Source organism: Crinia signifera, chromosome 4, assembly GCF_055691185.1.
Source record: "Crinia signifera chromosome 4, ASM5569118v1, whole genome shotgun sequence".
Taxonomy (NCBI): Eukaryota; Metazoa; Chordata; class Amphibia; order Anura; family Myobatrachidae; genus Crinia; species Crinia signifera.
This window is the reverse complement of record NC_139220.1, coordinates 287849827-287877392: the sequence shown is the minus strand read 5'-3', so window position 1 is coordinate 287877392 and position 27566 is coordinate 287849827. Positions and strand designations below refer to the sequence as shown.

Here is a 27566-nt window from a genome sequence, read left to right as displayed (position 1 = left end):
CGCAATCGGCTGTTTTGGCGCGTCTGCACTACAGCTAAGCACAGCTGTATCTGTGCCTCCCAACTCTCCTGATTACAGCCACACAGTACCATAATTTGGAGACTGGCCCTTCCACTAGTGGCAATGTCCCACAGGCGGGGGGAGCCATAGATTACCGCTGAAGTGATGATGTGGGCCAGCATACGGTACCTCTTAATTGTGATGGATAGAGGGCAGGAGGCTACACAGCTGCTAGGGGAGCACTGGGCACACCTAGGGATGGCCATGGACCATCGATGATTCAAAATCATTGATGGTTTATGGCCGATGTCAAATACTTTTGCCATCAATATGGGAGAACAGGGATCATGGCACTAGGCCGCACCTTCTCTGGTCAAAGGTATGCCCCACCCCTTTTTTGGTCCGGCAGTGACTCCGATTACAGATTTTAAAATGTTCGGAGGTACATTGGGTGATTTTGAGCTGAGTTTTACATTTTTTCAGCTCAAAAGCCACCCAGCGTGTACAGGACAGCGTTGAGCACGGATATGCACTCCTGTATCATTGATGGCCCTGCCGCTCATCTACTGGTATTACCAGCAGATGAGTGAAGGGGTGAAAGGCTTTCCATAATGCCCGCTATGGAAAGTCGTCCACTACCCGGGGAAATCATTTAGGCGAGTGAAAATTACTCTTATTTAGTATGCACTGAGCAATTTTCAGCCCAGCAGTTTTCCCCATCATTGCTGTCCATACACGCTTTGCAAAAAATGCAAGTACGTTTGGACCTAAAGCAAAAGCTGCACCCAGCATACTGAAAGAGAACTGCAAAAAAAAAAAAAGCTGATGAGAAGCAGCAACATCCCCATGGACACTCTTCGGCAATCTCTCACACAACGCTAACCAGCGGCGTGTAGCTCAGCAGCCTCCGCTTTGCCGCGATCAGCCTGCTCGGCAGCTGAGCCAACAACAACATGGCTGCCGCTGGCTACGGCCTAAGGGGCCTACGGCTGCCTGCCTACTGCCGTGACGTACACGCTCCCTGCCTCGTGGACTCCGCGTCGTGACGTCACATCCGCCGCGCCAGCAAATAACCTTCCGAGTTTCATTCTACGATCGCTGGCTCGGTGGAAGCGGCCAGTCAGAATGAGAGGCGTGAGGGGCGGTATGCGTAGGCGCGGTAGCTGCTTCCGCGAACAACGGGGTGAGCGACTCTCCCTCAGTCACACTGCTAGTGCTGCTGCAGTCGCTGGGGACATGGATCATGCATACGGGGGTAAGAGCGAGCAGTAGCCGCGGTATCTTGTGGGCAAAGTCTAGCAGTACCCAGCAGCCGCCCGCACACGTACTGCTGCTGTTGGGGCCACATAGGCGGGAAGACATTGTGCGACTTTTACTTCCATCACCACACAGAGAGTCTGGGAGAATAGCACCCGCTGTGGCACCCATGCTAATGTGTGAGTAGAGTGGGGGGCAGGCCTTGGCAAGGTTTATACTGCGATGCCCAGTACTGCTGTATGGGGAACATGGTATGCGCATCCATAGAGTTGCAGAGAGTATATACTACCAGTGACCGTCCTCTCATTATTATCTTATATGTATAATGTGCTGCAGTCGCTGGTGACTGGCCTCGCTGATGTGCTACAGCCCACCAGTATAACAGTCTCATCATCTGTTCTATATAGTACCTGGCCTGATCAATTGGGGTGAGGTGTAATGCTCTGCAGGTAACCACAATAGCGCAAAGGTCAGATTGTACCAGTGGTAAATCCTGTTGGATGGTTTGTGATATTGGGGAGCTCAGATTGTAATTGTTTTGGTTTTAATTTATATTATGTATTAGTTTAGGGGTCTGCCAGCTTGATCAGTGTTACCTTTGTCTGTTATGTGGGAAATTCTCCTTTAGGACATGGCTATTGATGTAGTACTTCTCCAACACTTAACCCCTTCTTTTTTTTCCTTTTCAGGATTTGGGCCATGGGGTCCAAGGAGAAATCCACCAGGTGAGTGCCACAGGCCGCGTTGAACTTGCTACAGTGTCGTTTATCTATTTGTCACTTTATAATTTTTTGTTTTCTTGGATAAGATTGACAAACCTACTTGAAGTGGCCTGAGGGTTCTTACCTTGGCTAGGTATACAAGCCCCCCTCCCCCATGCTTGTATTTAGTTTGTGTTTCCATTGAAAACTCTGTTCCTAGTAACTACGCAATTTGTTTAGACAAAATCATTCAGAAATTGAGATTTATGTAATAAAGTTTAAAAAGTATATTTTTATTCTTCTTTTGCTCTGTGCCCTTAGGCCCCCCTTAACCCCTTCAGTGGTGGGTTTTTCTGGGGCAGGAGTACCTAAATAGGACAGTTTTTTCCTGTCCCAGAAAAACCGTCCACTGATGGGTTAGATGAGTCCCAGCACTCCCCTCCACTCCAGAGGACCTCCCCTGCCACTGCCAATCATAGCAGCACACTAGCCGGCAGCAGGCTCGGAAGGACTCAGACGCCTGAACACCAGAGCGATCCCGAGTCCCCTGAGCCTGCCACCATCTCTCCCAAAGTAATGGCGGCGGCAGGGGAGCAAAGGTGATCGATCGCCGGAGCGAAGGTATTGGGGGGGGGGCCAACAGTGGAGGTGGGGACGGGAGCGGCCTAGTGGGGGGTCACTGCTGAGGTGATGCGCTAGTGGTGCACACCTGCAGGCACCACTGGCGCACACCTGTAGATTAGTGGCATGCCCGGAAATTTTCCAGGACTGCCCGCTGCGGCACCGCAGCTTGGCCCGGAAAATTTCCGGGACTGCCACTGAAGGGGTTAAACTATTGCCCCTATTTCTTCATTAATATCCCCTCCTCCTTTTATTGCCAAAAAATATTGTTATGGGACAGCATAACGTCTTCCATTTTGTTATAAGTGCATTCGCCCCAGGTTGTGATGTCACATACCACAATTCCACGCCCAGTGGGCTGCAGTAGGAAGTTTGTTGTCCACTTTTGCAGCATAGATTTCCCCCGCAGCACAATGAGTAAGCAGTGGGACTTCACAGACGAATGTGATATGACATAGGGCCTGATTCAGACCTGATCGCATACACTGCGCATGCTTACGGCCCATAGTACGCATGCACAAAGCCATCCTGCAAACACTCGAGGGCTGACAAAACTGGTCGGTTTTGCATGCATGCATACTAGTTACCTCGCTCTCCAAGTTTATGGGTTGCCCATAATTGTGGTGTTTGTGATGAATAAAGTTCAGTTATAGCTTTTCAGTCCATGTGGGTATTCAGTCTGTGCAGTTATTTCCTGACACGGGAAATATCAGCACTCACCATTTCATTGTTGCGGTTAACAGCATTGAAGGGTGCCAGATACAATTTTTTTTTTTTTTTTTTTTAAATCTGGATCTGCTTTGTCATGGATTGTCTAATTCGCAGCCGTTTACCGACAATTTGCAGACTTTCTGACATTTTTCAGTCGGTACATTGAATACCAACTGTTGATGTACTGTCGGATCAGACGAAGAAACGTCCAGGACTGTCTGGTTGTTTCGACAGTCGTAACTCCGGATTGAATACTCCCCTTGTCTTACTGCTGGTTGCCACTGTAGTCGAGCCCAGCTAAAGGTGTTAAATGGATTAAGAAAAAAGTGCTCAACCATTGCTCAACCATTTATCAGTCTAGCTTGAAATGCACATGGTGTTAAGAGTAAAAGTTTAGGTTAGCGTAACTTTCTGACACTGTATTGTAAGTTTTTTCCTCCATTGACACCTATTAAAATAAGTGTATTTATTACATGTTATTGTACTGTTTATTGTTTTGACATTTTGGAAATGCATTTCATTGACATTCTGGCCCTAGAATATAGAGATGGGGATTTATCAAGGCATGGATATAGAGGAAATAGTGTCGTTTTAAGCTTTCGAAAAATGGCAAACTGGCTGGTTGGCACTAGGGGTCAGATAGAAACTACCAACCAGGTCCTGTCATTGTTTAAACACAGCCTGTACCATGGAAGTTAGGTGCTGCTTGGCTGGTACTTACTCTCCACCTAATCACTCTCCCAGGCTTAGTACATATCCCCCTAAAAGTGAGGAAAATGATTGAATGCTCAGTAAATCCTGTTTTCTCTGACATGCAGCAGGGACCACTGGAATCACATCGGGTATTAGAGCTGGGAATGCTGGGAGCTAGGCACTTCTTAATATTAATTAGGGGATACTGGCTTCTCCCCTCTAAGACCCACAATCCCCCAGTGAGAAAATTGTGCCAGGGAGTTAGGTCACAGTTTTTCTGCTCCTGCACATTTTTTCAAGCTTTTTGGCTATATATATATATATTTTTTACAAGTACTTTTTGCTTGGTAGTAGAATCCCTTCCCCACCTATTGAAAGGTGTGGGTCCGGGTATTCAGCGCCCCTGGAGATCCAGGTCGTCAGTCAGGACCTCGCTAAAGGTGCCTGCCTGCACAAGTTCCGTGCTCCTGCCGCCCCTCCAGCAAAGGGGACGCCAGTCACGAAGTGGAAGCCTCCGGTGGTGAGTAGGCGCTGAGCGCTCTTTCCACACGCCGTCCCCTGCTCCCCGCCTGCCGCGCTGTACGCGGTTCTCTGCAGCGTTGTGAGGCGCCGCCATCTTGAAAACGGCGCGTCCTCGTGTACAGGTCTCACGCGGCAGTACTAAGTGCCGGTGCCGTTACACGGAGGAGTGCTAGCAAGCGGGTGGCTCTGGGCGCTGTCAGGTCTGTACTCGCTGGCTAGGTAAGAGGGAGAGGGGACACGCTGCTCAGGGAGGCGGGCATGGCGCGGCCATTACGCAGATACACAGTAAGGCTGACTCTTTCCTGTTCACAGGTGACTGCAGCTTAGAAGGCTCTGAAAGATATCACTGACACAGTGTTTTGCGCTGTATTGGTCTTGGTGTAACAGGGCTCATTCTCCTCCAGGTCTCACGGAACCCTGAGGTTTTTGGCTTGTGAGAGGTGTATCTGTACTCAGTGTGTGTGTGTGTGTGTCTGTAAAATCCTGTATCGCACGCGGTATTGGACCGGGCGGGCAGGAATCATGACGGGCAAGTCCAAAGCCTCTGAGAAGGTTTTCGCTTGTACTGTTTGTACAGCAAAGTTTTCTCAATACACTGCTGAGGGTAATGCCACTGTTTGTCAGTCATGTTCAGGTGCTGAATCTGCATCACTGGCGGGGTCTCAGGCGCCCCAGTGGGCCTCAACCTTAGTGGGTACTATGTCAAAACTCACTTCTGAGTTGGCGCTGGCTCGCAGAGCTGAGCCTTCGTGGGCTACAGCCCTAGCAAGGTCTGTGGAGGGGTTAGCTAGCTCCATGATCAGACCAGAGAGGCCTTCCACATCCAGCAATAAGCGTCCTTATCAGGCTATTATTGTGGAGGATGATTTAGAGGAGGAACAGGATCCATTTCACGAAATGAAGGATGGTGAATGGGAAGAGGTTCAGGATGTCATTCCTGAGGGAGAACCGACTCCTTTAGGGATAGAGGCTCTTATAATGGCGGTAAAGGAGGTTCTTCGTTTACCGGACGATCCCAGACCAGAGCCGCAGGAATTTGATCTGTTTGGCGGGGTTCAGAAGGCATCAGTAGTTTTCTTCTACGATCCCCATGGCAGCCATGACAGTGGGATATTCCCCTCCTCCTACCAGATTAGACAGGACTTTTTTCAGGGACCGCCCCCCTTGGGTATAACAGCTCACACCTCCCTCTCCTCTGTGTCTTTTTCTCCTGTCTCCGTCTAGATAGGACAGGCAGGGCGTTATTTTATTTTTAAACAGGGCTACCTCTTGCATATATGGGATGGCTTCCCGGGAAGAAGGAGAGCTGCGGAGGAGTGTGGCCTTTGAGATACCTGCCTCCAGCAGCTACTATGGGTAAGAGCTGTGCTTAGCGCCAGTTATCTGCCTAAAATCCCGGCAGCATGTCATTTTGCATGATCCCCGTTTTTTGTGTGGGTGTGTAACAGCGTTACCTGAAGGCTGTGGAGCTGGGTTGTCACGCTGGGAGACAGAGCTGGCAGGGAGGCTGGCGCGTGGCTGATCGCCGGATGGTCAGCGCGTGGAAGCGTCTGGCTGGAAGCCGACGCTTAGAGCTGCCGGGTGCTGAGACGCGTGCGGCGGAAGTGCGCGTAAAACGTCACTTCCGCCGGCGTGGTGCACCAAGTGTGCACCTAAATAATGTCCCCGGAAACGGGGACCGGATTTTTGGTTCCGCTTTGCGGAAATGGGCGCAAAAATCGCCAGGCATAAGCGCTGCTGGCATGCAAGGAGTTAAGCTGTCCTAAATATAAACGGACATGCTTTGCAGGACCTGTGGTGTTGTACAAGCAGCAGAACCATGGAGGAAAGCCAGCAGCAGCAAGCACCTTCTTCCCAGCAGCCTGACATTGCCCCTTTGAGGTAAGCCCTTTGGTTTTTGGGCATTAGTTGGTTTTATTTTGCATGATACTAGTTAGGTTTCTGCTTTGTTTCCAGTGTGCCTAAATCACCTGTTCATAAGAAAAGGACAGCTAAGAAGAAATTCCTTACCTGTACTTGCATGAGTTGTGACAAGGCATTTGCTAGTGCCGATAAGAGGACTCTGTGTGAAGAATGTGCCAAAATCCCACAGCCTAAGGTGGATAAGTCGGACCAATCGGATGTCCTTAAAAAACTGATGGATTGGATGCAAAAGTCGTTTGTCTCCAAAGAAGAATTCTTGCAGTCTCAGAAGCCCAAGAGGTCTCGGGAGCAGGCTGGAATGCTGACAGAAGGGGGTGGTTCCTCGGAGGAATTAGACCCAGTGGAGGCAGAAGACATTGAGGAAGGTGAAGTAGAGGAAGATGTAAGATCTTTCAACCTCGAATTGGTGGAAAGTGTGCTGAAAAGCATTTACAAATCCATGAATTATCCGGAAGCCTCAGACACTGCAGCAGATCCACTTTTCGAAGATAGATCGAAGAAAGGAAGAACCTTCCCGGTTCACAAAGTAGTCCGTGAGATGATCAATAAGGAATGGGTCAACACGGATAAGAGGATGGCTGGTTGGGCGAGAGTGGATAAAATGTATCCTTTCAAAGATGAGGATTTCCTGAAGTGGTGTCTAGTGCCCAAGGTCGACGCAGCGGTGGCAGAGCTGACGTCTAGAACAACCATACCACTGGAAGATGGGGCGGCGTTTAAAGACGCGATGGAAAGGAAGATCGAAAATTCGCTTAGGAAATTGCACCAGACTTCTGCGCTGTCGCTTAAATCCAGTGTGGCTATTGCGTCGGTGGCAAGGGCAATGAGGCTATGGTCGTCGGAGCTCCATACAGACATAACCGAGAAGATTTCCAAGCAATATCTGCTGAGAAGTTTACAGACCATACAGAAGTCTATCGAATACCTGTGTGAGGCCTCTTTGGACGCGGTGTCGTTCTCGGCTAAGGCGATGGCACAAGGAGTAACGGCCAGGAGGGCGCTCTGGCTCAAACCCTGGAGTGCGGATGCCAACTCCAAAAATCGTCTGACGGCACTACCCTTTGAAGGCGGGTTCTTGTTTGGCTCAAAATTGGATTCGATGATCCAGAGAATTTCGGGGGGGAAGTCCGTGAGACTACCCCAAGACAGGAGGAATAGGTTTCCCATCCCTACCTCTAGCAGGCAGACTTATAGAGAGGCAAGAAGTTATCGGCCCGGTCGCCAGTACTCCCGCAGGGGGAATCCGAATATGACTCGCCAGTCCTTTCGTCAACAGTATCGGAGAGGTGCCAAGTTATGACGGTGGTTCAATGGTGAGAGTTGGAGCCCGGTTGTCTCAGTTTTCGGAAGTCTGGAAGACATCGATATCAGACAGATGGGTCATCAATATTGTGGAAAGGGGCTACCAAATAGAATTTCTAAGGAGGCCTTGGAAGAACAAATTTGTCAGGTCAAGAGTTCCAGTGAAGAAACTGGAAAGAGACTCTCACCTTGAAGATTTTACAGCTCCTACAAATAGGAGCAATAGAACATGTCCCGAAAGACCAAGTACGTCTGGGGTATTATTCGAACCTCTTCTTAGTGGAGAGGTGGTTTCAGGACCATCTTGGACCTGAGGGGATTGAATCTCTTTGTCAAGAAGCTAAAGTTCAAGATGGAAACTATAAGCTCTATCCTTATGGGTCTCAGACAAGAAGATTGGTTAGCGTCGATAGACCTGAAAGACGCTTATTATCACGTCCCCGTGTCACTAGAGGACAGAAAGTTTCTCAGGTTCTCGCTTCTCGACCAACATTACCAATTTACCTGCCTTCCCTTCGGGCTCAGGACATCGCCGAGAGTGTTCACAAAAGTCTTGGTGACACTTGTGGCGGAACTAAGGAAGCAGGGAATCCAAATCTGGCCGTACCTGGACGACCTATTGCTGGCAGGAAGATCAGCGAGAGAGGTCCAGATGAGTGTCAAAATTACGATAGAATTTCTGCAGAAACATGGTTGGGTGATCAACCAAGAAAAAAGTCAGCTGCAGCCATGCCAGACAATCAAGTTCCTGGGTGTCCTTATAGACACAGTAAAGTTTTCAGTGAGCCTGTCGGTAGACCGCTGTCTGAAGATACAAAATCTGACGCAACTGTTATTAACAAAAGGAAGATGCCCCCTGAAGGTGGCGCTACAACTTCTAGGGATGATGACATCATGTATACATATCATTCCATGGGCCCAGTGGTACATGAGGAAGCTACAGTGGCAGTTGCTCCCATTCATGAAGAATCAGACCCACGAGGGGTTCCAGATAATCCTGAATGCCGAGACGAAGAATTCGTTAAGGTGGTGGAGCTCTGGCTTAAGGAGAAGCTCCAGTCTCTCAAGCCCAGAATTTGTGGTTATGACGACCGATGCGAGTCTTCAAGGTTGGGGCGCTCACCTTGGGAGGAGCTCGGTGCAGGGGGCTTGGACCGCGGAAGAGAGTGCAAGGTCATCCAATGTCAGAGAACTGCTCGCCGTTTGGGAGGCAATCTGTTGCCTACAAAACAAACTTCGGAATACCAACCTAAGGATCATGTCAGACAATATGACAGTAGTGGCACATATAAACCACCAAGGCGGTACAAGGAGCTTACCTGTACTGAGAGTGTTGGGGAAGATCATGTCGTGGGCAGTGAACAACCTGCAATCAATCTCGGCCGTGTACATTCCGGGTCCAGAGAACACTGTAGCGGACTTTCTAAGTCGCAAGAGGATTCTGCCGGGAGAATGGGAGTTGGACTCGAAGGTGTTCAGTCAAATAGTCGCCAGGTTTGGCGAACCCGAGATAGACCTGATGGCGTCGTTCTCCAACAAGAAGGTGAGCAGATTCTGCTCGAAATCCTTTCACCCACAAGCCGCGGCACTGGACACGTTCTCAGTGAAATGGGAGTTCACTCTGGGATATATCTTCCCGCCATTCCCCATGATCAGCAGAGTGCTCAAGAAAATCAGAGAGGACCGAGTGGAAGTACTGGTAGTGCTTCCATTTTGGCCGAGAAGAGCCTGGTTTACTACAGTACTAAGGATGGCGGTGCAACCACCGTGGGTGTTGCCAGTGATACCAGACCTGTTGAAACAGGGACCAATATGTCATCCAGAGCCAGAAAGCTTCTCGCTGAGGGCATGGCGATTGAGCGGGCGTCCCTAAAGCGCCATAACTTATCCGAACAAGTGACCGAATTGTTACTGAAAGCAAGGAAAGAAGGTTCCTCGCTAATATATTACAAAACCTGGAAGAAGTTCATCTCATGGGGGAACTTTGAGGGTCAGTTTGCCGATATCTCTACGGCCAAGGTCTTGCAATTCCTGTATGAAGGGTTCGAGTTGGGGCTGGCGGTAGCCACCATTAAGTCACAGATTTCTGCTCTCAGTGTACTGTTGGACAGAAGATTAGCTGAGGAAAAGCTAGTAAAGAAGTTCTGCAGAGCAATCAAGGGAATACGGCCACCAAGAAAATCTTTAGTGGCCCCGTGGGATCTGAATTTGGTGCTAAAAGCACTAATGCTACAGCCTTTTGAACCCCTGGAAGACTCATCGGTAAAGTACCTAACATGGAAGGTACTGTTCTTGATAGCTATAACATCGGCGAGGAGGGTCAGCGAAATTCAGGCCCTCTGGATCAAGGAACCGTACCTAGTGATTTTCCCTGACAGAGTTGTGCTGAGAACTCACCCAGACTTCATGCCAAAAGTCATATCAGCGTTCCACTTAAATCAGGAAATATCCTTGCCTAGGTTTTTCCCTGAGCCGGTTAATGACGAACAGAAGGCCTATCATACGCTGGATCTGGTGAGAGCAGTTTCAGTGTATCTGGACCGTACAAAGGAGATCAGAAAGTCTGATCACTTATTCATTATCCCTGAGGGTCCGAAGAAGGGCTCTAGGGCTACGAAGCAAACCATTTCAAGATGGGTACGAGAAGTTATCGTATTCGCTTACAAAAATGAAGATAAGAGACCGCCTCCAATCATCAAGGCACATTCAACCAGGGCAGTGGCCACATCATGGGCTAGAAGGGCCAAGGCGTCAGTATCGGAGATCTGTCAAGCCGCTACATGGTCATCCGTCCATACCTTTACTAACCACTATGCCTTGAACGTGTCTACAGCCCATTTTGGGAGTCTTGTAATTGAAGAGGCCTTGTCCGTAAGATAAGTCTCTTGAATAAATCTCTGTTACATTCATATTGGCTCCCTCCCGTTTATTATGCAGCTTGGGTATGTCCCACTGTCATGGCTGCCATGGGGATCGTAGAAGAAATATGCGAATTATACTCACCGATAATTCCTTTTCTTCCTAGAGATCCCATGGCAGCCACTTATTTCCCACCCTTTGTGCTAGAAGTTTTTCAGGGACGTTGGTGCGGAGACACTCGAAAGACACAGAGGAGAGGGAGGTGTGAGCTGTTATACCCAAGGGGGGCGGTCCCTGAAAAAAGTCCTGTCTAATCTGGTAGGAGGAGGGGAATATCCCACTGTCATGGCTGCCATGGGATCTCTAGGAAGAAAAGGAATTATCGGTGAGTATAATTCGCATATTTTCCCTGCCCAAATCAGGATCAGCTTGTGGCAGCATGGAAGAACCCGGACAAACGGTTCCAGATTCCCAGACGTTTTACTTCTCTGTATCCCTTTGAGCCAGCCGCCTTAAGCAGGTGGGAGACTCCACCTCCGGTGGACACCTCAGTTTCCCGGCTTTCCAAAAAGACGACATTGCCAGTCCCGGGGGCTTCGGCCTTGAAGGATCCCTCTGATAGAAAGATGGAGGCTACTCTCAAGGCCATTTATGTAGCAGCAGGGACTCAACTCAGACCGGCAATAGTTTCGGCCTGGGTAAATAGGGCAAATGTCAAATGGGCGGAGTTAATCATCGAGGGATTGGAGGCAGGTATGCCTATGGATGAGATACGATGCTTAGCGGAACACATTAAGGAGTCTGCTATGTTCTTAGGAGAGGCGGCTAAGGATGTATCCTTGATCTCTTCTAGAATCTCAGCAAGCGCCATTTCAGCGCGGCGAGCCCTCTGGCTTCGCTCTTGGCAGGCAAACGCGGAATCTAAGAGGGCTGTGGAGGGTCTTCCCTTTTCTGGGGACATCCTCTTCGGTCCTGAATTAGATAAATGGATCACGCAGGCGACGGGGGGGAAGTCGGCTTTCCTACCGTCTGCAGCTCCTCCTCCTCCTAGGCGACAGTTCGCAGGTCCGTCTTTTCAGTCCTTTCGGACTCAGCGCCCCTTCCGGGGCAGAGGGAGAGGCTTCCAGTCATCCAGAGGTTCCAGAGCCAGAGCCCGTCCTCAGGCTGCTCCAAGAGTCCAGGAGCCTAAGCCCCAGCAGAAGCCGGTGGCATGACGGTTTACCAGCTTCCATCAACAGTTTACCGGTAGGTGCCCGTCTGTTGGCCTGTGTACTGTCGGATCAGATGAAGAAACGTCCAGGACTGTCTGGTTGTTTCGACAGTCGTAACTCCGGATTGAATACTCCCCTTGTCTTACTGCTGGTTGCCACTGTAGTCGAGCCCAGCTAAAGGTGTTAAATGGATTAAGAAAAAAGTGCTCAACCATTTATCAGTCTAGCTTGAAATGCACATGGTGTTAAGAGTAAAAGTTTAGGTTAGCGTAACTTTCTGACACTGTATTGTAAGTTTTTTCCTCCATTGACACCTATTAAAATAAGTGTATTTATTACATGTTATTGTACTGTTTATTGTTTTGTCATTTTGGAAATGCATTTCATTGACATTCTGGCCCTAGAATATAGAGATGGGGATTTATCAAGGCATGGATATAGAGGAAATACTAACCAGTCCACTTTTTAAGTGTCGTTTTAAGCTTTCGAAAAATGGCAAACTGGCTGGTTGGCACTAGGGGTCAGATAGAAACTACCAACCAGGTCCTGTCATTGTTTAAACACAGCCTGTACCATGGAAGTTAGGTGCTGCTTGGCTGGTACTTTCTCTCCACCTAATCACTCTCCCAGGCTTAGTACATATCCCCCTAAAAGTGAGGAAAATGATTGAATGCTCAGTAAATCCTGTTTTTTAAATGTAATCAATATAACTAATTCCAGAGATGGAAAACTTGTTACATGTGGCTGCAAGAGGCGGTGCCCACGTACGCCCATCTGGCAGTTACATTTAAACATCATGGATTGTGTAGTTCCTCCTCTCTGTTCATGCTACATTTTGTACCTCCTGTAGCGCTCTCCATCTGGAGCAGTAGATACAGTATGTTATGTGCTCTGGGCTAGCAGGAATGCACTTTCACAAGTCTGGCTTAGCCTAGTATCTTATTAGCCCCAATCATTTTTGGACCCCCAAAAATGTTCTGGTATTGGGACTTTAGCATGATGGGGAGTACTGGCTATGCTATTACTGCATCTTCTCTTTTCAGCTGAAATATGTGTCGTTATTGGGTAATATCACATGGCATCTGGGATAAGTTTCCACACCCATGTGTTATCGCAGATCTGAGGGCTTCTTATCAGGGATGAGGGGTTCAAAGCATAATGCCCGATAAGTGGCCACATCGGGGGAATTAAGGTTCCGTATCGGGGCTAATAGGGTAGCTCCTGGAAAATGTATTAGCAGTGGTGAATTACTGCTGCTATCAGGATATCCCCATATTTGTCTCCAAATATTACACATCACGACTTGTATTTTCCCAACCAAGTCATGCCATTCTGCATTTGTAGATGTTTTAAAGATCATTCCCACGTCTAGCCAAGGTTCACCTTTTCCTAATTCTGGCTTTCTTTTTGTGCAGGGTTTCATTTCTCTAATCAGCCAATGGACAGTGCCCAGGATGATATGATGAATAATTCTGATGGTGGCCCCTGGTACAATGAAGGTTTTGGGATGCAGTCACAAGACTTTCCTCACCATGAGGGGTAGTTATTGATACTTCATTTTCTTAGATTGTTTGTAAAAGCATCAGTTGGGCCTATAGCCAGTCCCTACTATGCACATGGGACATTTTTACATGAGACACATTTCTGTCACACTGCCAGCATTTGTAGTGCTCGTTGTAGCATCCTTTACATATTCCATTAATTTAATATGTAGCATAGCAAACTCTCTATTGCTCTATACAATTTGAACAGTAGTGATCATACAAAACTGGGTCATAGCAGAGAGAAAGTTAGGAAGGCCCTGCATGCAAGCTTACAGTTTATAAGGGAATAGGCATTAATACACCAGGATAGGTGACATCCTTTGTTGCATAATGGTTCAGTAGTGTTCACTCTAGGAGTGACACCGGGCAGGGCGCTGGGGGGGCGGACCGGGCACGCCGACGTCATGAAAGGGGCGTGCCCGGGGCGTCGACGTCATGAAAGGGGCGTGCCCGGACCGCGACGTCATGAAGGGGGCGTGCCCGGGCAGCGGCCGTAATGAGAGGTGTGCTTGGGCCGCCGATGTCATTAAAGGGGGCGGGCCCGGTCACCACAGTCCTCAAAGGGGGCGGGCCCGGCCCCTCCGAATCCACTGTGCTGCCAGGGAAGCGCCAGGCATCGCCGTCAACGGCAACGCTGGGCTTCCCCGTGAGGCTGTTTTAGCGGGGCGCTGCGAGACGGGCAGGGTGCATTTTGCCCTTTAAAAATCGGGCAGGGCGCAGTGCCCCGCTAAAACAGCCTAGCGGGAACACTAGTTCAGCCAGCTTGCATATGCTCATGGTGGGCTGTATGATACAGTGACCCAGCCATGTTTGTCTGGGGTCACGAGGATCAGAAGAGAGAATAAGTGAGTCATTTTGAGATTGATTAAATGTTGGGAACAAAGGACAGCTCAGAATCAAGGATGACACCTAGGCAGTGAGTTTGTGGGATGGGATTGATTGGATGTCACCTAGGCAGTGAGTTTGTGGGGTGGGATTGATTGGATGACACCTAGGCAGTGAGTTTGTGGGGTGGGATTGATTGGATGACACCTAGGCAGTGAGTTTGTGGGGTGGGATTGATTGGATGACACCTAGGCAGTGAGTTTGTGGGGTGGGATGGGATTGATTGAATGATACCTAGGCAGCGAATGTGTGGGATTGATTAAATTACACCTAGCTAGCGAGTTTGTGGGATGATATTGATTAGATGACACCTAAGCAGTGAGGTGGTATTGTTTAAGCATTCTCAACAGTGATAGTTATCACGTTGTTAATGACTAATCAGTGGAAATTTAACGAAGATGTTGACAAGTAGGGTAGGTAGATTTGAGTATCATCTGTGTCCTGAAGATGGGTTAACGCCCGAAACGCTGTAGACAACAGCAAATACATTATATAGGACCACCAGTGACCACTTGAGGCCGTCTGACAGACCGAATTGGTCCACAGAACAGCAATCTTGTAATGATTTGTCTCAAACTTGCTGGATATGGAGAGAGCTGTGAAAACAGATTGGAGGTAGGAGCATATAGGGGGTGGAGAGTTTGTGGGCTGAGAGAGGTCAGTGACATTACATTGCAGAAGCTGTCATTTTGACGTGGTTTTCAACTAAAGTGATATATAGCTAGGCATTTCATACTGTGGATGGTGAATGCCTGTTTGGCTGAAAAAAATGAAGAGGCCGACTAAGTCGGAAGCAGCTGCACCTTTTATACCCGGAAATGCAAGTTTAGTGAAGAAAATTTCTGCATTTATCACTTTCCGGGCAGTTCGGAGTTGACCAGATCTTTCCTTGTGTTACGTCTGTTTATGGAATTTTGTAAGCAAAATACAAAATGTATCATATGGTAATGCCTGAAACAAAGAAATATGGATTATATGCAGCAGAAATGGATCATGGGACATCGCGCATAACAAGCCAACAAAATCCATAGAAACGTGGCCATTACAAAGCAAATCAAACCAGGTTAATAAATACTAGCAAATGCTGAAATAAACAAAAACCTACAGGATAATGGAAGGGGCAGGGAAGTACAGGAGTGGAAGTGTGTGGTGCCCCAGAGGATATACAAAAATGCTATTTAAGAGCCAGTCAGGGATGATCAAAACGGCAAAACTCCAAGCAGTGTTCAGGAAATACAATGGAGAACACTTAAATTCCAACCACGTAGCTGTGAGCTTCTGATTCTTTGCCAGGGCCACCCTCAAATCCTCCATGGACATATTCATATTCGTTCAGGTGAACCATTCTTGTATAGTGGGAGGGGATGTAGATTGCCAGCGGACTGGGATCACCGCATTAGCAGCACTATTAAGGAACTTCAATAAAGATTTTTTATAAGCCATTAGAGGGTCAGGGTATAGATTAAGGAGCCAGAATGAGGTAGCAGAATGCTACTTGCTATTGACTTGGAGATAGAAATAACCTGATCCCAAAAAGGGCAGAGTAGTAGTCGGGCACCCCGGGGGACAGCAGCAACGTGTTCTCATCTACAGAGATGCTGGCCTACCCTGAAGCCTTCCCCTCGCTGTGCATGTATCTATTCACCAGTAGTGAGTGCAAACCACAAATCTCAGTGGGGATGGGACAGGACAGTGCTGCCATAAGTGCAGGGGACACACTGAGGGAGCTGGACTCACTGAAAAAATGTCTAGCATGAAGTGGAAAGTCGTTCCGGAAGGATAAATGCAATGGTACAAAGAAATTAAGCGAACTACTGTGTGTTACACCTAATGCGATCCATAACAAACATGGCATGCAAGAATATACTGGGGGGGGAGAAAAAACCCTAAATAAGGTTTTTTTTTTATGTGCACCCCGAACACCCCCACCCCAGTGGGTGGTGTAAAAAGGAAGGGAAAATCTTCAAGGTAAGAGAATGTTGCAACTTTTTTCAGAAGCCCCCCTTAATTGATAATTAGGTATTTGGCAAATATATGCCTTTTTTATTGGGGTTCTAAAAAATAAATTGGAAACCTTGAACTTGACGGAACTGTACTGCAAATTCTATTTGGATCTCACATTTCTTGGTCATTCCCATCTGTGCAAAGTTTTGTGAGTTTCAGGACCTAAACTCATTCGCAGACCTACTCCTAATTGGATTGAGCCCCTAAAGTCTGTAACAATGTACAATTTCTCATTCTTACAGACCCCCCTTCCACCCTGACTCTGGAAATCCTGCATTTCACGGAAATGCAGGTTGGGAAAATGACAGGGGAAATGTCTTCTGGGAGAGACCAGTAAGACCTCGCCCAAACTTTTCAAGACCGTTTAACCCGAGAGATTACAAGGTAAGCCAGTGCTCCTTAGGGTTTCACCATCCTGTGAAAGTGTTGCTCCTACATTTATAAGTGCATGCTGCAGCTGGATTTGTTTGTGCATCGCCCCTAGTTCTGGGTTATGTAAACTTGAGGTGAGCACAGAATTGTGCTTCAGTGGAACAGGCCATTTCATAGAAGTCCAAAGTTTGAGGTGCAGTCCTGAAGCAGTCGCAGCTCGCCGCAATATCCTCCTGTTCTGTGGTTAGGGGTGACAGGGTATTGGTCCTGAGAGCTTGTGGTGCTCGGTGGCCAGATGCTTCTGCAAAACCATTTAGGGAGGTAGGCTTGTGTTTAAGAGGCAAATTGATAGGGATTATATAAAAAGACAGATGTTGGGAAGTGGGATGGAGATGCTTAGTCTGCGAGCATTCATGATGCTGAGGGGAAATGGTTGGGTTTGTGATGTGAGAGGGAGAATGAACCTGAGGGGGAGATACCTGCATCAGATGAAGATATTTGAGGTGGGGTATAGAAAAGTATTACGATGCGGCTAGGAGTGTAGAGTGTGTGTGTGTGTGTGTGTGTGTGTAAGATAGGTGCGCTCTGTGGACAGGGAGTGGTTTCTATAACGCACTGCTCAAAAAAATAAAGGGAACACTTAACACAATGTAACTCCGAGTCAATCACACTTAGAAGCAACACTGATTGACAATCAGTTTTGCTTGCTGTTGTGCAAATGGAATAGACAACAGGTGGAAATTATAGGCAATTGGCAAGACAACCCCCCCCCCCCCCCCCCCCCTCAAAAAAAATAAAATAAATAAAGGAGTTGTTCTGCAGGTGGTGACCACAGACCACTTTTCAGCTCCTATGCTTTCTGGCTGATGTTTTGGTCACTTTTAAAAGCTGGCGGTGCTTTCACTCTAGTGGTGGCATGAGACAACCCACACAAGTGGCTCAGGTAGTGAAACTCATCCAGGATGGCACATCAATGCGAGCTGTGGCAAGAAGGTTTGCTGTGTCTGTGTCAAGAGCATGGAGGCACTACCAGGAGACAGGCCAGTACATCAGAAGACAAGGAGGAGGGCAACTACCCAGCAGCAGGACCGCTACCTCCGCCTATGTGCAAGGAGGAACAGGAGGAGCGCTGCCAGAGCCCTGCAAAATGACCTCCAGCAGGCCACAAATGTGCATGTGTCTACTCAAATGGTCAGAAAAAGAATCCATGAGGGTGGGATGAGGACCCAACCCCCACAGGTGGGGGTTGTGCTTACAGCCCAACACCGTGCAGGACATTTGAAGTTTGCTAGAGAACACCAAGATTGGCAAATTTGCCACTGGTACCCCGTGCTCTTCACAGATGAAAGCAGGTTCACACAGAGCACGTGACAGAGTCTGGAGACGCCAAGGAGAACCTTTTGCTGCCTGCAACATCCTCCAGCATGACCGGTTTGGCAGTAGGTCCGTAATGGTGTGGGGTGGCATTTCTTTGGAGGGCCGCACAGCCCTCCATGTGCTTGCCAGAGGTACAGATGGAGCGCCTCTCATTTTTGCTGGCGATGCGACAGAATCTGGCGCAGAGGCGCCCCATCTGACTGAGACGCGCGTGCGTGTGAGAAGTCTCAGGTTCCTGTCGGCGGGGGGCCGGGAACGCCTGTCTGTCTCCTCCCCCTTACGGCAGGGGATGGCGAATCTTCTGCCATCCCCTGCAAGAGGGAGACACGCACCATCTGTAGCCTGACTGCCATTAGGTACAGAGATAAGATCCTCAGACCCCTTGTGAGAGCATATGCTGGTGCGGTTGGCCCTGGGATCCTGCTAATGCAAGACAATGCTAGACCTCATGTTGCTGGGGTGTCTCAGCAGTTCCTGCAAGACTAAGGCATTGGACAATGGATGAAGGCAATGGACTGGCCAGCCCGGTCCCCAGACCTGAATCCAATTGAGAACTTCTGGGACATCATGTCTCGCTCCATCCACTAACGCCATGTTGCACCACATCCAGGAATTGGCGGATGCTTGAGTCCAGGTCTGGATGGAGATCCCTCAGGAGACCATCCGCCACCTCATCAGCAGCATGCCCAGGCGTTGTAGGGAGGGCATGTAGAGGCCACACAGACTACTGAGCCTCATTTTGACTTGTTTTAAGGACATAACGTCAAAGTTGGATCAGCCTGTAGTGTGTTTTTCCACTAATTTTGAGGGTGACTCCAAATCCAGACCTCCATGGGTTAATACATTTGATTTCCATTCATAATTTGTGTGATTTTGTTGTCAGCACATTCAACTATGTAAAGAACAAATAAACAAATGCAGGTGCCATCCCCAAGAAAATTGCATACAGAATCCGGGAGGAGGGAGGCACTTAAAATGAAGACATCAATACATCTTAAGAATAAAGCATGTGTATTAAGCGCCTAGCGCTTTTGGTGTTTCCCCCGTCCTCAGGGCAGCAAATACACAGGAGAGAAGCAGTTTGACAGTGATAACTTACCCCCATATGTACCTCATGGGTCCCGCGTCCATCACCCACGCTGTCCGGCGCCGCCGTCCCCTCTGCCGGACGTTCACCGGACATCACTTACGGGTTCGCGCCACCTGAAAGTTTGAACTCGCAGACGTGCGTTCCAACTCAGTAATCCTGCTTTCCACACCCCTGTTCTGTAATCTCCCATCCTGCAGAGTTGTGGCAGCCCCTTCTGGACAGCTGAGAATACTTCAGACTAGGCACATATAATTACATATATATACACAAATACATATAGTGAGGCATATGGGGATTGCCCACTGCACCAAGGCACAGTGATACTGCCCCCAATGCCCCACAGAATGCAACAAGCCGAAACAAAAAAATGACCTGTCTACAAAAAACAAACTAATATACATACAAAAATAGAAGAAAATGAAAATAAATATGTAAACTATCAAAAACAGAAACTATAAAGACCTAGTCAATTATTAAATACTAATGTATGACATCTGATGGTCAGACAAAATACTGTAATAAATTCTACACCCCCTACTATGTGGGCATCACTACCCTGAACTCCTACTAGATTAGACTATTCCAGTAAAAAAAAATTCATCCAGTCCGCCCGGATTTGTAGTACCCAGGCGGATGATCCACTGTGATTCCTTCATTAGCAATACCTCAGATCGATCACCACATCTGAGAGACTTGGGCACATGATCGATCATAAAGTATCGCAGAGTCCAAAGAGTGACCTACCTCTCTGAAATGCCTAGCCACTGGTTGGTCAATTTCTATACCCCCCCCCCACACACACACACACACACACACACACCAATAATATATACCATATGTGTGGTGTTGCAGGAAAGTACGAAACGGACATCATAACTTTTCTGGCAATGTGGGTGCTTAAACGACTTGCAGGGAATTAAAATTTTGCAGGTAATGCAGTTGTTACAGCTATAACATCCTAGCGGTTTCAAGTACGTATTGGACTGGGCACCTCTTCCTAACCCAGTAATATCTGACCGTACCAACCTGTCCCTTAAATTCCTACCACGAGTGAAGGCCAGGATAGGGCGTTTATCCTTAAAAAATAGGGAGGTCCTTATCAGTACTAACTATAGGCCACAAAGCCTTTGTGGCCCATTGTACAGTGGAGTAGTCACATGCTAAGACATGGGTCCTCAAACTGCGGCCCTCCAGATGTTGGGAAACTACAAATCCCAGCATGCCTTGCCACAGTTTTGCTATAAGGAAGTGTTAAAACTGTGGCAAGGCATGGCGGGATTTGTAGTTTCACAACATCTGGAGGGCCGCACTTTGAGGACCCATGTGCTAAGACATTGTCATTACTTTTCTGAGAGGATCCTAACCATTCTGTTCTGGACATTTGCATCACCTTCTGTTTGGCCTCTACCAACTCCTGTTCACTATATCCCCTGTCTCTAAACTTGTGTACCACGCTATCGAGACTCTCAGATCTCCCATCCAGGTTGCTGGTAATCTAGCAACTCTGATCATTTGTGAATGTGGTAGTCCCCTCTTTAAATGATCCGAGTGATGGTGATGTATTAAATAAATTTTCACTGCTGGAATTTTGGAGTGTGCATGCTTGGTTAATTTTATGCTGATCAGCCCCTGGAAATAAATAAATATATGGCACTTGTTTATTTAGTGGTGTGCGATGCTTGTACAATTAAATATCGCATGCCAGCAAATGGGATGCGATTTTTAATTGTACAAGCACCCATGCAATGAGATGTGATGGGTGCTTACAATGAGATCCACGCAATCCCACAGTGTCTACGCAATCCCGAAGCGTGGCGAGCGGCTGCGGTACGTGTCCTCCGATATTTTCATACCCCAACTATCCACGTCGGCGTGGAGTTGACTTTAGATAGTGTGGCGAGCCTGAAGCGTGGCGAGCGTACGCGGAATACATGTAAAGTAATCAGTGTCCCCTCCTGGGGCTCCCCGCGCTTTGGGCTCGTATTCCACGTCCTCCCCGTGTCGCTCGCCACACTATCTAAAATCAGCTCCACGCCAGCGTGGATAGTGGGGGTATGAAAATGTCGGAGGCCACGGGATGACGTGGGTACTGGGGGTTACATCTCATTGTAAGCACCCATCACATCTCATGGCATGGGTGCTTGTACAGTTAAAAATCAAATTGCATCGCAATATTCCAGGGGGATGCGATGAGATTTTTAGAAGCCCATATGATGGAAATCATGGGCGCCGTTCTAGGAAACAAGTACCAAAATAAATATATATATATATTATATCGTATACCATGAAGAGGGTTTTTAAAATGTGGTTTGTTCCTAGACTAAACAACATTTGGTTCTTCTACTATTTGGTGGAATCATTATTCCAGCGATGGCCTCTACAGGTGCATTGTAGGAATCCTGGGAGCACTCTTGCAGTTTAGTAGATTTGTAAAATGTTTGAAGTCTTTTTCCCTCACTTTAATCTTTGTCTCTCTGGCACTGGTTTGTTTTGTTTAGATGAGCAAAAAAAACCTCATAAAATACAAAAAAAAGAACTGTGTGGAAATCAAGACAATTCCAGGCTTGGGCTCTGCAAAGAAAAAGAGTGGTACGTATGTTCTGTCCCAGGGTTCTCCTGGATTCTGCAGTGTGTGTGTGTGTGTGTGTGTGTGTGTGTATTATATTATATTTCTGCTATCGGCACTGATGCTTACATAATATGGCCACCGGTTAGACCATCTGCCTGCGTTACTAGCCACTTCCCTGGAAGGTCCAGATACTGTCTGACCCAAACATAGCAGCACCTGTGTGTGTGTGTGTGTGTAACCTCTGTTACACAGGCGCTGTAAAGGTTTCGCACATTGCAACTGCGCACCTATGTGCATCAACTTTCCGTGTGCCTCTAAATCGGGCCCATAGACTGGATCAGCTTGTTGTTGCAAGGGATAGGAGGCTTGTAACCTTGCCCGTCCCCAGCTATATGGGTAAATAGAAAGGCCTAGACAGTTAAGGTCACACACTGGTTTCCTGGTTGGGGACATTGGGCTGGGCAAAAGTCTCTCTGCAGGAATCTAACTAGATGCAGGGAACGTGCTTCTCCAAACTCTGACGTGAATGACTAAGTTTGGGGGGGTGCAGGATGGCTCCCCGACAGTCGGGATTCCGATTGCTCCCTCGTGGGGGTCCAAGACCCCCATAGAGGGAGAATAAAATATGTGGCGAGCGCAGCCACCGTGCCCACAGCGTGGCAAGCGCAGCGAGCCCGCAAGGGGCTTCATTACGCTCCCCACGCTGTGCAGTCGGGATTCCGACGTCTGAGTAATGACTGTCGGAATCCCGACTGTCGGGGAAATATACCACACCCGTCTGGGGAATGAGTGAAGGCCATATTGCCACTAGAACTATATCTACTTTCATTTATTTTTGTTATACCAGTACCTGGCAATCGTCTTTAGGGCACATAATGTGGGCACGGGCAGTGGGCACAAATTCATAGAATATTAAACTAAAGATCAGGCAGAGCTATGACCGATCACTCCACGGTAACTGGCCATACGGTCGCTCCACAGCTCTTGTTCTTACTACTTTATCTATGGGATAATGCTGGCTTCTCTTTGCATGCTCACTACTACTTTTCCTTTTCCCTGGCAGGCATGACACAGGCTCCAAAACAACCAATCAAAGCTGCCAGCCAACCAACAAAATCAGGCGCCACGGTGAGCAAAGTTTTTATAATATTGGGTTTGCCCGTTTTTACTTCACTGCAAATTTAGATGTTTACTACATTAAAAGGAGGCCAATTTGGCCACCCGCCAGAAGTAGTGCAGTAGCTGTTGTGCTAGTTTCCTGTATGCACACTGCTCAGCATGGCACTGGGATAGCAGCGTTCTCCCCCGCATTGAGGTATCCAGGGTGTGGTATGGGCCTGGATTGAGACAGTGGAGGGAAGCGCTGGCCAGATCGTATTTTTTAGTAGGGCGGCTTCATGTTGCTCCTATAAGTCACGCTGACCCTTGGTACCTGATGCTGTGCCTCCGCAGCTGTTCTCTGGGCCCATGGTAAAGGCTCTAGGGAAAACACTGTTCATCTTGCAAGATGGATTATGCATCCAACTAGCAACATTTTTCTTGCTCTTTAACAGATGACCAAACCTAAAGCACATACCTTAAAAATAAGAAACCCTTCTATCGCATTCATGAACAGCTGTTGAAGTCTACGGTGCTTATAAGAACTTGAAATATGGTATATTTTCATCATTAAGGCAAACGTTGATATGGAAGCATAAAAATGTTCAATAGTTGAAGACGGCATCTTGCACCATAGATTAATCTAACGTTAATTTGATTTTCATGTCCAATTAAAATATTTTAGAAAGGATGTATCTTATGTCATCATTGCCGCAAAGTGATTAAAGAAAAGTCTCCCTGAATAGTTCATCGTGTCCTATTTAATGTAACTGATGTGGGAGCAAATGAGTCCCAAGTCTGTCAGAGATGCAGGATGCTGCCCAATCTGACGCTTTTTTAAAGCGGCAATCATTTAGAAGGCCAAACCTTGACTTGTAACTAATAGCTGCCTATTTTGGCAGTCCCGGGCCCCACGATTTCCGGTGATGGCTCTGCCTGTGTAGTAGAGGTAATTGCCAGCTGTATGGATGCCGTGTCTTACTGCAAATAATTCTGCATATATAGCCGTAAAAAATTGCATTGTTCGTAGACTGAAAAGGGGATAATGTCTTCTGTTCTATTGTTTAGGTAAAGGAGACTGAAACACAGAATGGAGGCACAAAGAAAAGTGAGTGTGGGGGAAGGCTTTGTTACAGTACATGTTAATCATTGAGTGAGAGATTTTGGTTACAGCAACTGTTTAATTCCCTAGACGATGTGAACAGTCAGTCAAACCAGAAGCTCAAGACAGAAGAGACAGCCTCCACTGCAAATCAGTAAGGACTGCGCCCTTTATGGTCCACTTATCCTAACCCTCTGCTGCCTTACTTACTATTATGAGTTGGGTAGTTCCAGCTTAGACCGTTAGGAGTATACAGCTTCCTATGCTATAAACAGTATCTAGTAGCCAGGTAAATCTGATGCTAACTTCTAGCTGTCCTGCTAGTTGGGAAAAGACCAAACTATAATGGATGATCCATGTTTAGTATTGATGTTGCCTCAACTTCTGTACGAATACAGGAGTTCCAGCAACAAATGTTGTTTCTGTTTCCTTTTTGTAAACTTTCTACTCTGTTTCCAAAGGACCCCATCAGATGACCGACAAGGGAACGGGGATGTAGGCACAATGTTTTCCTGTAACTTGTGCAAGTTTAACACTGAAGATGAGATTGAACATCAGATGCACATAAACTCCACTCAACACCGAGACATCATAAAGTACCTGTATATCTTCTTACCCAACCAGAGAGTGGACTTTATTCAGGTAGGTGATGAACTAGCAGGCAGCCTGTGAGGTTTGCTCTTCCCATCAGAAGTGATTCTCACTCTTTCTCTTTATTTCTAGGAATACCTTTTGTATCAGAAAAGGAGAGTGTCCCGAGAACAGAAGAGGCAGAATCTGCGCCCGATCAGAGGCTCATTCCCAGGTGTGGCATCAGGCCTTTCTTTTCCTTCGTTTCTATTCCTGTTTCTTTCCCACCTATAGAAATCAATTGAACATTCCTGTTTTTTCCTTATTGCTATTGTGCCATTCTGTTTGATTGTTTGTTTTCTTGCAAGTATGACCCTTTATTTGCTTCTTACTCTGCATCCATTGTGTTTGTCTATCAGGGATAGGACAGGAGCATTTCCTGCATCGCATCTCAGTTGCCCACTGCGTGGCTTGTAATGTCTTCATCAAGGATGAACCGCAGCTGCTGTTGGAGCACACAAAATCAGAGGAACATTCAAATAAATGCAAGGTTAGCACTGTAATGCCTTCCTTTGACGGAGTGATCTATCCACCTATCCCCCTGATGGAATAGAGCATAAATGGGTACTTGTTTTCTAGCACGGCGCCCACGATATTAAGTTGTATGACATTGCATCGCATGCCATATGCCTGCATGCGAAGCAATGCGATTTTAAACTGTATAAGCCCTTATACGATTTTCAATTGTATAAGCACCCTAATGGGTGCTTACAATGTTAAATGCACCCCTAGTATCAACGCCAACCCGAAGCGTGGCGAGCCCATGAGGGGAGGCGGTACGCGTCCTTGGACCTTTTCATACCCCCACTATCCACGTCGGCGTGGAGTTGATTTTATATAGTGTGGCGAACCACCGAGCCCGAAGCAGGGCTCGCCACGCTTCGGGCTCGCTGAGCTCGCCACACTATATCAAATCAACTTCAATTAATTATCTTATAGGGGGCACATTTAACATTGAAAACAACACCCATTAGGGTGCTTATACAATTTTAAATCGTATACCATCGTATATGGCATACAATGCGATGTTATACAATTTAAAATTGTATAACATTGGCTGCCATCGCGTAACATCGCATCGTATGCCTTATGGCATGCGATGCGATGGGCGCCGTGCTAGGAAACAAGTACCCATAAATGTTTTTACACTTGCCAGTTGTGTGTACCAGCGCTTGATTACTACCCTGTATATACTGCTGTCACTGTGAGAGTCTGCAAGCCTGTGGATACGGCACATTGGGGTAGAAGAATGAAGCTGTGATTAGAGTGGAGGAATGTGCCATGGCAACCAATCAGAGGCTATGTATAATTTTATAGAATGCACTTCTCCACTCTTATCACTACTTCATATATCTACCCCAATATGGCTAGCGGAAAGGGTTTGCACTATTGTTCTTAATCGCGAGCCTGAGATTCCCATTGCTCCATTGTTGCTGTAGACCCCAGTACTTAGGATGCTGCCAGGACTTACATCTTAGCCAATTGGCTGCAGACCACAGGGTATAGGCTGGAGCAATAGGAGTATACAGTACTGGAAACAGTGGAGTTAAACTGCAGCTAAGTGAGTGTGACACCATGGATTGGTATGCAGATTCAGTGCATGAGATGGTATGTGCAGCACCTTGAGGATGGAAACTACTGGAATCTGGAACAGAAGCAGTAACCCATTAAGTAAGCTGGACTGACAGCAGATAACAGACAGGATAGATAAACAGGATCTCTGACAGAGAACAGTGATAATAGCTATATAAATGTAAGCTCTAACTGTCAAAACTTTAGTGGGCTGGCTTTTTTTTTTTTTTTATATAGAGGAAGAGCAACCAGCCTGGAGTGATTGATTATAATCCCCTTGCTTGCATGGGTTTCCTCCGGGCACTTCGGTTTCCTCCCACAATACAAAAATATACTGATAGGTCAATTAGCTCCGAACAAAATAACCCTAGAATGAATGTGTGTTAGGGAATTTTGATTGTAAGCTCCACTGAGACAGGGACTGATGTGACTGTTCAACTATTCTCTATAAAACGCTGCGGAACATGTGTGCGCTATATAAGAAACTGTTAATAAATAATTAAATAATATGCAGCTACTTCTCCAGGCTGGCCCAGCAACCGTTGGGGACAGTCATCCCTTTTGGTGGAAGACTCCTTGTCCTGATTGCTGGGCAACAACCGGGACCTGTCATGGAGATAAGTCGCACAGCGGCTTGTAACATTAGCAGAACCTCTAGAAAGGTGTTTTATAGACAATCATTTGCTTCTGGGGGATGCATACAATATGCTGGCGGTTAAAAGACCGAAAACTGCATTCTGATCTGGAGACTCCCGAGAGGTGCTCTGTATGTACCATCTCTCCCTGCCCTCATAACCTAACCTTCCCTTGCAGCAGCCTGATCCTAACCCTCTTCCCTAGTGCCTAAACCTAACCTTCCCCTCCCCGCAGCCAAACCCTAAGCCGCTGCCCCTTCCACAACCTGACCCTAACCCGCGCCGGCATGCTTGCGCTTGGTATTTCGACTGTGTATTCCAGCACTGTACTGTTGCCCTTGTTAGAACAATAGTAAATATTTTCCCCCTTCTAATTGTACTACTTACTATATCGAAGCTCGATTCTCCCAGCTGCCGTGCCCACTCCGATTATTCTTGCAGGGGCTGCGTGGTCTCCCCCATGTTCCAGGACAGTGTTTACTGTAAACAAATGAATTGTTTTGTCTTCAACAGATTGCAAACAAGGACATAAAAAGCAACTGCCTTGCGGCGGCAAAGGCAATTTTAACAGACAAAAAAGTTTTACAATTGCTGGAGAAATATAATAAGGTGAGGACATTGATTATACCATACTGGAGAACATTGCACGCTCACTACTAGGCTGAATTACATTTATATTTCCCCCAAATTAACATATTGTAGGTAGATGCTATCAGGAAACAAAATGCAACATGATGTATGGCAGCCTTTACAAAATGCTTGGCACTGTAGAAAAGACACTAAAAAGAAAAACCCTAAGCACATATTGCGTTTCAGAGGGTTCCTATTTCAGGGTTGGAGCACGCTGCTTATAGAGATTTGGAGGAAGGGTTATTCTCGCTTCTGTAC

At 47.3% G+C, this 27566-nt stretch overlaps 1 protein-coding gene across 2 annotated transcripts in view; it reads left to right on the top strand.

The window, feature by feature from the left end:
- Nucleotides 1–1063: 1063 nt before the first annotated feature.
- The window catches only part of LOC146075571 (uncharacterized), a 32576-nt gene continuing 6073 nt past the window's right edge, over nucleotides 1064–27566 (top strand). Inside the window, exons 1-12 of one of the 2 annotated variants that reach the window (XM_083184926.1) lie at nucleotides 1064–1255; nucleotides 1947–1982; nucleotides 13216–13339; nucleotides 16476–16617; nucleotides 21571–21661; nucleotides 22705–22769; nucleotides 23808–23847; nucleotides 23932–23995; nucleotides 24303–24483; nucleotides 24565–24646; nucleotides 24831–24961; nucleotides 27192–27287. In XM_083184926.1, the coding sequence (XP_083041052.1) occupies nucleotides 1126–1255; nucleotides 1947–1982; nucleotides 13216–13339; nucleotides 16476–16617; nucleotides 21571–21661; nucleotides 22705–22769; nucleotides 23808–23847; nucleotides 23932–23995; nucleotides 24303–24483; nucleotides 24565–24646; nucleotides 24831–24961; nucleotides 27192–27287 (1182 nt within the window). In that variant the 5' untranslated portion in view covers nucleotides 1064–1125. The remainder of the gene's footprint in view (nucleotides 1256–1946; nucleotides 1983–13215; nucleotides 13340–16475; nucleotides 16618–21570; nucleotides 21662–22704; nucleotides 22770–23807; nucleotides 23848–23931; nucleotides 23996–24302; nucleotides 24484–24564; nucleotides 24647–24830; nucleotides 24962–27191; nucleotides 27288–27566) is intronic. The other variant, XM_083184927.1, reaches the window with a different exon arrangement.